At 44.0% G+C, this 9,356-nt stretch overlaps 3 protein-coding genes across 4 annotated transcripts; 2 read left to right on the top strand and 1 right to left on the bottom strand.

The window, feature by feature from the left end:
* Window positions 1–713: 713 nt before the first annotated feature.
* On the top strand, window positions 714–3,934 carry tmem106a (transmembrane protein 106A). 2 transcript variants are annotated; one of them, XM_052071539.1, is made up of 8 exons: window positions 714–907; window positions 1,685–1,895; window positions 2,062–2,125; window positions 2,198–2,351; window positions 2,643–2,783; window positions 2,866–2,909; window positions 2,975–3,028; window positions 3,112–3,934. In XM_052071539.1, the coding sequence occupies exons 2-8, from the start codon at window positions 1,739–1,741 to the stop codon at window positions 3,218–3,220; spliced, it is 723 nt and encodes a 240-aa protein (XP_051927499.1). In that variant the 5' UTR covers window positions 714–907; window positions 1,685–1,738; the 3' UTR covers window positions 3,221–3,934. The 2 variants fall into 2 exon arrangements, with proteins under 2 accessions (XP_051927499.1, XP_051927500.1); XM_052071540.1 differs by having other exon boundaries at window positions 714–908; window positions 1,715–1,895.
* Window positions 3,935–4,568: 634 nt separating this feature from the next.
* On the bottom strand, window positions 4,569–6,819 carry LOC127604452 (macrophage mannose receptor 1-like). The gene is made up of 10 exons (XM_052071533.1): window positions 6,670–6,819; window positions 6,335–6,496; window positions 6,162–6,244; window positions 5,812–5,938; window positions 5,696–5,731; window positions 5,449–5,616; window positions 5,175–5,291; window positions 4,992–5,099; window positions 4,883–4,915; window positions 4,569–4,811 (listed from the first exon to the last, which is right to left on the bottom strand). The coding sequence occupies exons 1-9, from the start codon at window positions 6,734–6,736 to the stop codon at window positions 4,896–4,898; spliced, it is 888 nt and encodes a 295-aa protein (XP_051927493.1). The 5' UTR covers window positions 6,737–6,819; the 3' UTR covers window positions 4,569–4,811; window positions 4,883–4,895.
* A 584-nt stretch (window positions 6,820–7,403) lies between these two features.
* Window positions 7,404–9,356, top strand: arl4d (ADP-ribosylation factor-like 4D). The gene is made up of 2 exons (XM_052071535.1): window positions 7,404–7,714; window positions 8,314–9,356. Exons 1-2 carry the CDS (start codon window positions 7,615–7,617, stop codon window positions 8,991–8,993), a joined length of 780 nt encoding a protein of 259 aa, XP_051927495.1. The 5' UTR covers window positions 7,404–7,614; the 3' UTR covers window positions 8,994–9,356.

Genomic DNA, 9,356 nt, shown 5'->3' with positions numbered 1-9,356 from the left:
GACTCCCTTGACAGATCTGTGAACGGTGGCCCTCCGTGTTTTTTTCTTTTTCTTTCTTAAATTAATCTAATCATTTTTTTATAAATACTTTCGTTGTCTTGGTTTCCCTGGACAAGATAACGGTTTTATGTACTTAAAATCTTTTGAAAAGATTTTAATTGCATTGATGGACTCCTAATGATCATATTTACTCAAATAAAATAGTAGACGTCTTAGAACATTTTAATAATGTGAAGTATCCTGGTGGTTGCATTAAATGCAACTTTTAATTTGCTGACCTTTAACATTATTTCAAATACCATTTGTACATTTAATGTATTAAACATTTTAAACACGGAGACACTTTTAAAACCAATTAGATGGAAAGCTTCAAGAAAATCCCGACCGAAAATGTATACCTACGTACATTTTCGTGGCGATTTTTCCCAGTTTTGTGCTCCGGTTTTGGCTTCTTCATTGCGATACCAATAAATAACCACAAGAGGGAGCCTCACACAAGCCTATTCAAACCGCTCAGGCAGAATACAAATAAACAGCGTATCGTCATTTTACTCCTAAAATTGTCTGCATGGATACATTTAACGATAAATGGCCGCCAGTTTAAAATGTTTAAATTAGTCACTGAAAACACGGCTTGAAGTCAAAGAAAAAAACGTGCTCATCTAAACCGCCAGCGGAGAAATGTAGTACACACTCTCTGTCGCTTCGGGGCAGTATAGGTGACCTGTCACCTGAAGAAGTCGGAAGTGTTCCTCCCTCTTTCTCATTTGTTTTCTGCAAGAATGAGACGAAAACTCGAAGAACACGAAAGGAAAGTTTAAATTACGAAGCGAACCTGAGAATTTAGTTCATTTTTTTAACGTTGATGACAGCCGCTCTTCGAAGCGAATGACTTCGCTGCTTTAAGGTGAGTCATTTTGACCCCCTCCCTAAAAACACATTTCTCCCCAAATAAACGTAAAAAAAGAAAGTAGAATTGTCATAGAGGTACGCCGAGCCCCCTCGTTTGTAAATAATCGATGGCATTTTGATTGCAGAGCACACGTGCAAGTCGTGTATTCATTACAAATACAACCAAGTCACACAAAGAAATGTACTAGTATTTTAAAAAAGTTACATATCCGTGCGGAAAGTACACGAAAACAATTTGTGCAAAAGTATATAATGCAAAATCATGCGTGCAAAGCTGCGAACGCTTCACCAAATAAAATGCGTACGTGTGGTGAGGTGTTGTGCGCAAACTATAGGAATGACGCGGCATTTTTATTTCCAAATAATTCTACTCCACTGATTAACGTGGATGCGAACGCTATTATTGTATTTAGGAATGACAATGTGTTCGAAAATAATTTAGTAGCAATAAACGTCACACACATTAGAGCGGCCAATGGCGTAGTGATGTTGAGTGTTCTGAAAGGTTACGTCATTATTTGGAAATACTGTCACGTATTTCCGACCGTTTGGAACCGTCTTCATTTTTTTTGTTTTCCCCCCCAAGAAAAGTCACAGTAACTCAATAGCATTTTTTTCGTGGCAGAAAGATTATCGATATTTGATGTGTTTTGTGAAAATCTACTAAACGTGTCATCACTGTGGACTATGCTTTGTCACAAAGGCACTTTTATTAGGTCTTTATCATGACTGACACCGCAACTAAACTAACTGAACATTTTTTTTTCTCAAGGAAAACAAACCCAATAAGGATTTGGTTTGGGTTAGGTTGAGCGAGCCAAGTATCATGGTCCCGAGTGAGCGCACGAACGGAACTGGGGAGTCCAGTCCAGACGCGGAAAACGATTCGGAGACGGTGAAGACGATGAAACATTTCCCACGGTATGGCTCCATCGTGGGAGATACCTGCCCCACTTGTCGCGGCACTGGACGAATTCCCAGAGGTTTGTTTAACATTAAAAAAAGGGGCATTTAAGGGAAAACTGGAAATAAACACTTGGGTCTTCAGCGGACAGTTGGTTAAAAATAAAATAATATTGGGGTTGCCTTTGTTTATGATGGTACTGACATTTGGATAATATTGATTGTCATTTTTGTGTGTGTTTTCAGGCCATGAAGACCAACTGGTTGCCGTCATCCCGTGTAACGATAAAAGACTCAAACCCAGACGCACGTAAGAACAACGCAACTTGACTGTAATGTCATTATTTCTACTGTTAATACTGTTATTGACATTCCGCTGCAGGAAGCTGTACGTGTGCCTGTCCATGGCGCTGTGTCTCTTCCTCAGCTGCCTCATCCTCTTCTTCCTCTTCCCCCGGAGCGTCACACTGACCCCCGTCTCCGTGCTGTCCGTCATGGTCTACTTCAAGCCGGACACGGTGCAACTGGAGGTCACGGTGAGCCACCCTGAATAATAATAATACAAATAATATCCAGTGGATTCATACAAGAAAGTTCAGGTGGAAGTTTGCCTTGTGCTGAATTGCATTCACATGACCGACTCCTGTAAAAGCGGACGCGTTTTAAAGCATTGCGAGGGAGAAAGGACAAAGTTCCCTCGAAGACTTTTCCATGACATTGTGTGTCAACGTGACTTTTAAATTGTTCCCCCCTTTTCTTGTTTCTGTGTTTTTTGGTTTTGTGCATTTTGTCTCTTTGTGTTTATTTTTATCCTCAACCTTCTCCAGAATCTCATCAGAGTCATCAATGACAACTTTGTTCCGGTCCAAATCATGGAACTGGATGTGCAGGGTCTGATCTCCCGCGTTGTGGTGGGCAAAATCAAGCTGTCCAACCTGTCCGCCATCCCATCACGCTCTGATAAATCGGTGAATTTCATTTTTTTTTTTTAAAAACTCCCCAAATTTTGTTTTGCTTGTTTTTGTTTTAACTCCTCTTTCACCTCGACAGTACACGTATCAAATTGACCTGCCCATTACTGACAACGGCCTCAGGTGAGAGGACATTTCAATCTCGTGGTGTTACATGGAGGTGATCCGACACAATCAATGTCTTGCAGGATTTATTGCCAGTCCAGCGTGATTAAGATCCACACCTTATTTCTGGAGCTGCAGTAAGTCTCAACGCGGGGGGGCTGGTGTTTCAGCGGATTCAATTCACTCCTGCAATTTATTTTTTATTTTTTTTTTCCCCCAGGATGACCATGAACATTTCCTACTTGTCCCACACGGAGCAGCTGTCCCTGGAGACCTTTGAATACATCGACTGTGGCACCAACTCCACCATGCCACACCCCGTCAGATGAGCGAGCTCAAGTACTCAAGTGTGTGTGTGTGTGAGTGTGAGACCGCTGAATAAATTGTTGTGCGCTGTGTTGATCACCACTTGTACACAATCTACGGTATGTACGGCAAGATAAACTTTTTTTTTTTCCCTCGTCACGTGGGCTGCGGAGTTGAAGTAACTCTAAATCAAGTCATGATAGTTTGAAACCCCGAGTCATCATGAGATGATGTCTCGACCAAACAGATTGCTTGGGTGTCGTGATTCGGGACGGGGGAGAGATTTGATCAACTCATAAATGCAACACACCTTTGTGTTGTAATCAGGAATTCCTACAACAGGAACAAAATAAAAATTAAAAAAGGGAGAACGAGCACAACATTTACTAAAAGAAAAAAAACAATCAGAATAAGTTAGAAAAAATCCTTTCAAGTAAAATGATTTGAAGCGCAGTTTATGAATGGTGGCGAGGTTCCCGCTGACCCTGTAGTCCGTCGATGTCCAAACCTGCAGGTCACCACTTATTAGTCGGTCGGCCTACTGCTGACAAGCTGTGATCCTCAGTGGTGGTGGTGGTGGGGGGGGGGGGTGTTACCTCTGCTCTCCACGGCTTTTATGCATTTCTCCACAAACTCATTTGTAATTAGACAGGACTCCCAATAGTCATTTCCAACACAGTTATGTGTGTCGCTGTTCAATCTGTTTTATTCACTAATTAAATTTCAAGATTGAAATATATTTGTCTTGCTCATGTACTGACTTGCGATTATTTTATTTACGGTTTGTTTTGAGGATAGCTGTGCTCATTAATGTCAATTCCAAAGAGCGAGCAATTAATTGGTGTCGATATTTTTTTTAATCCTAACAGTTTTGCACGAATTGGAACGTTCCACTGCACTCCGAACATCGCCACAAATTAGAATAAAATACGTGACATCTGACAGCAGACATAGGGGAAAAAACTAAATATTTAAATCGGAAATTGTGATTTTATGGGAACGTATCTGCGGTGTTTTTTAAGACGAGTTGTTCCTGCAGTTCCAGCAAACGACCGCAAGACGGCGCCGTTTCCCCGCAATTCGTTGTGCACGTATCAGAAAAACTATTTCCATGTACCGAACCTTACAGGTGGATTTTCGTGACCTTATTTTGGATTCGTTTGAGAATCGTCATCTTCATTTGGTAAGTATGTCGCATCTTTACAAACTTTGGAAAGCCACTTTTTTACAAAGATATATTTACAAGGACTAGATTGACATGACACATTTACTTGTATAGTGACAATAAAATGAATTCTGTCTCATTCTTTAGAAAACTAATCTGGGCCTTCCGCTCGCGCCGCAACGTTGCCACGGAAACCTCTCAGTCAATTGTCTTAGTAAGTTTATTAGGACAGTCATTGAAAAGGATCATCGGTTACATAACGAAGCAAAGAAAATACATGTCAATATATTGTTTAGAGGGGAAAGGAGGGGGGACTTGTGTAGTCCTCCAAAAAGTAATAAGATCGCTAAATCAAAATTGTTATGGGACCAGAATAAAACGTCGTTGAAATGGCGATGGAAAATCTTTGACAAAGGTCACACAGAGGTCAGCTCTACCGGTGATGGCACCTGCTGGACACACAAAAGTTTCGTTCATGGCATTTTTTTCTCTCGCTTTCATCTCATCCAAAGTAACTTACGGTTACGAGCCAGTCAATGTTTCTCTGCCTTTTCTGCCAAAGGAAATCCAAAGATGAGTCACCAGGATGCAGCAAGAAGAAAAAAAAAGGTGCAGCATCACCGTCTTACTTTTCTTGCAGATGAAGCCTCTCTTGTTGTAGCAGGGATCCTCCCCCCAGAGGGCTTCACTGGCACGCAGGTAAAGACAGCGTTCACCAGGGTTGGAATCGTAAGTGCCTGAATAAAAAAAAAAATCATAATTTCTCCATATTGTAGCCTACAGACATCCGCCAGCTCGATTTTTACAAGAACCTGTGGTCCAGCGGATGTAAGGGACCCAGGAGCCAGTGAGCCACCACCAGCCATTGCCAGGGATGCTCCAGGCGCCGATCCACATGGAGGTCTCTTTGCCGAAAACCTGAAGGGACTCTACACACAGGCCATTATCATGACCATGACCCAGGTGGGTGATCGCAAGTCGCAATAGAAACAACCGTTGACATGCGCATTCACACCCATGGACAATGTTTTTTTTGGGAGGGGGGGGCTACACAGATGTCAAAAGGCAAACTGAAGCTCGTGGTACCTTGCAAGAAGGTCTGTTCGTTGGAGTTGGCGATGTAGAGCAGTTCAGCGTTCTTGTGGTTGCAAATTATTCGAGCCATTGGCCAAGTTGTCCAGTATTTGTTGTTGAACCAGTAACACAAGTCGTTCGAGGGATTGTGCGTCCACAGGCCGCACTCCTCACTCCAAACTGCAACCGACAGGCCATTTGATGATGGAAGTCGTACGTGTTGTGCTGCGTTGCCGTGTGTGTTTGTGTGTGACGTCACCTGGTTGCTGTAGGCGATTGTCCGCGACGCCTTTGGCTGTCGAAACGGATGCAATGCAAATCAATGAGTGAGTGCGCATTCGAGGGAGCTCATGTTAGCGCTAATGACTTCCGGACCTTTTTTACAGACGAAGGAGATTTGCTCCTTGCAGTTCGAGTAAGACAAGCTCCCTCTGGCGTCCATTGTCAGACACATGGAGACACTCATCCCTGATAAATTGAAACTAAACCAAGGGTTCTCGTCCTGTTCAGGTGAAAAGTAAGTGGCGATTAAAAATTGGGAAGGACACATTCTTAACGACAAAATGACAGAAAAGACTGATATTTTAGCATTTCGTAATATATAAGACAAAGTAAAATCTCGCTTGGTGTTTTTCTATTTACAAATGTTGGAGGAGTGACGTCATATTATTTTTTAAAAAGTCCGACGACAACTTTATTGAGACTGCTGTCAATGTTTCACTTACTACAGCTGTTCCGTCGGAGTACATTACTTTCTTTCCCTTAAACTTCTTCATTCCGAGCCAGGTCCAGCCCCTTAGCACGTGATCTTCACAAACGGAGATGAGAACTTTAATTTAGTACAAGAATAGCAGCCGACCTCGTCGGGAACAAGCGGTGCTACAGTCTTGGCGCTCACCCTTCAAGAAGTCCCACTCCTCTTGCGAGTGGATGCTGATCAGGTGACTTTTCCTTTTGAGGCAGTAATCCTCAGCCTTCTGCCAGTCTAGTTTCTGGTTTTTCTTGTTAAAGTAATAGCAAAAACCTTGGAATGACACTTCATCAGATTCGCAGCCGGAGTCTATGGGTCAAAAGAAACATGCTTAGAAAAAAAAATGTACACTGAGTCGACTCACCATTTTTACTACAATTAGGTACCTAAATTATCCATAAACATCGAACTTGAACTGAAGACCAATTTGGAATATTAAAAAAAACACGTCACGTCTTCACAAATTGATATTATTGACTCACCGGAAGTCGCGCATTCGCCAAGCGCGAGCAGACGCAGCGCAACAAGAAGCCATCGTGTCGCGTTCATATTCAGCGTCCCGCGTTGGAAATGACAGTTTCGGTGAAGTTCGGCGAAGCTTTTATTTGAACTGATGTGCGCGGAGGAGTCCGAGCAGACTAGGGCGCTCTTCTTTCGCGATCAACGTCATATCACGCTTGCGTTCCGTCGGCGTACGTCTAAAAGTGGAGAAGTTCATGTCACAGAGCCCAGAACGTGAATAACGCTGCATAACGTAACGGCTTCAGAGTTAAAAAAAACAATAGTCCCTAAACGACACTCGGCACGATTTTTTTTCTCGAATAAGCTCTTTTACCAAAAAAAAAGCAGGAATATGATATTAGCTTGCATTTACACAATAAAAGGGCTATCCTTCTCTTTTGTCGTTCTGATGGAAAAATAGTGTATGACTTATGCAGTGTTTCTCAAATAGTCGGGCGCCCCCCCCCCGTGGCAGTTTTTGCACAAATTAAGTCTCGCTTCAAGTTTTGCTGTGTGCAATGGTCACCACTAGATGTCACAAACCGCACGTCCGACGTTTTTCGACATGGTTTGAAACTGTACAGTATTGAAAAGTATGAGTCGAACCAAATACCGAGCATACGAAGTACTCGTACGATAAAATATTGGTGTATTTAAAACTGTACTCCATGAAAAGGATTAATCTCAGCAGCATTTTTTTTCCAGGCAAGATGCATTCAAGTGTCCTCCTGACGCAGTCAAACGAGAAAAATGCCAGAAAAGACGACACAGGGAGCACATTCGTGATTGCGCTCATTGGTCGTGACGTCACCAGGGCTCTCGAGTGGAGTGCGTTCGTGGCGGCGGCGGCGACTGAGAAGTGAGCGACTCGGTGCTGCTTGTGGACCACCGCGGCCGTATTTTATTTTGATGACAGCGCAACATGGATGCGTTTGAAGACATTTTTGTCCCCCTGCACGTTCACGACTCGCACATCTGCCGAGCGATGCGTTCACGGGCTTGAAGAAGACAGAGACCGCGTTCAAGGTACGTTACTGCACGCTGAATGTTTATGACATGCATTAGTTGAGGTTCAAAGTGGTATGTTATTCCCTGTACGCACATTTGCCTTCATTTAGTTTCCACCATGAAACCCATCATGCGCCGAAACACGCATAGGCGTTTAGTTCCGCGCGTGTAGTTCAGTTTTTCGATAAATGTAGTGTAATCAAGCGGTAGAGAGGTTTTGATTGAAATCGGGATGTCAATAACCGGATTAAAGCATCATCGCCGTCCGCATGCATGAATGCCTTCAATCCAGTGATGCGCTGAAATGAACGTGTGAGGTTGAACAGCCTTTTCAGGGGATTAGTTTTGGTAAACGCCAAACGCCTCAATCATATTATTTTTGTCTGCAGTGTTTCCCAACATTATTTGAATTAAAATTACATTAAAAAAAGTGGATGCAAAGGTTATGCACCTTCTGAACTCTAGTGGAAAAGCATGACAATTTTGTTTTTTCCAGTATGTCGCTAGCAAAGATTTGACGAAGTAACTCTTACGATCAACCGACTCGATTGACTGCAGCCTTTTGAAAACCCGTTTATTTGTGGATCTTCTAAGCACTTTCTATTTGTTTGGAAAAGGTTGGCGATCCTGTCTGACATGCAGACCTTGTAAAAAGCTCCAGAGGATCAAAGCAGGCAGAAGTCGGGGAATTATGGGTAACCACCTGAGCGACTTGGCGCCCCCCGGCTCCCTCCTGCCCGGCTTCAAGTGCCTGCACGTCGTCGTGATCGGGCTGGACTCGGCCGGAAAGACCTCACTGCTCTATCGGCTGAAGCTGAAGGAGTTTGTGGAGACCATCCCCACCAAAGGCTTCAACACGGAGAAGGTGAAGGTGTCGGTCGGCGGCTCGCGGGCCGTCACCTTCCACGTGTGGGACGTGGGCGGCCAGGAGAAGCTGCGACCGCTTTGGAAGTCGTACACGCGGCGCACGGACGGCCTGGTGTTCGTGGTGGACGCCGCCGAAACCGAGCGCATGGAGGAGGCCAAGGTGGAGCTCCACAAGATCAGCCGCAGCTCGGAGAACCAAGGCGTGCCCGTGCTCATCCTGGCCAACAAGCAGGACCTGGAAACGGCGCTGCCCGTGGGCCAGGTGGAAAAGCTGCTGGGAGTGCAGGAACTGAGCGCCGGGACTCTGCACCACGTGCACAGTTGCAGCGCCGTGGACGGCCGCGGCGTGCAGCAAGGCTTGGAGAAACTGTACGACATGATCCTCAGGAGGAAGAAGACGATCAAGCACAGCAGGGGTAGGAGGAGATGAAGAGTATGGAAGGACGCATGAGGAAGATCGCAACATTGTCTGGTGGCGGGCGGCAAAATGCAGAGCTCCACCCTGAAGATGAATTCTAGTAAATAGGGAGCAGGTCCTGCTGCGAACTGTAGAAAAAAACTAAATGGAAATGACACTTTTAAATCGTAGTGATACCGCAATCTCAAACTACTTTAATATCAATTAATTTCAAACGCCATTTGTAACGTTACCCTTCAAAATAAATGGAGCAAAAAAATAAAATAATAATAATAAAGTACAATGTGGTGAAGTCTCTTTGAAACATGAATTTGGCTCCGCCCCCATCACACAGCGATCGGAAAGAACAGTCAAGCTGCGCCACTTTATCATGAT

Source organism: Hippocampus zosterae, chromosome 7 (assembly GCF_025434085.1).
Source record: "Hippocampus zosterae strain Florida chromosome 7, ASM2543408v3, whole genome shotgun sequence".
In the NCBI taxonomy this organism is placed as follows: domain Eukaryota; kingdom Metazoa; phylum Chordata; class Actinopteri; order Syngnathiformes; family Syngnathidae; genus Hippocampus; species Hippocampus zosterae.
Note: the sequence above shows the minus strand (reverse complement) of the source record. Positions and strands in the feature narration are given on the sequence as shown.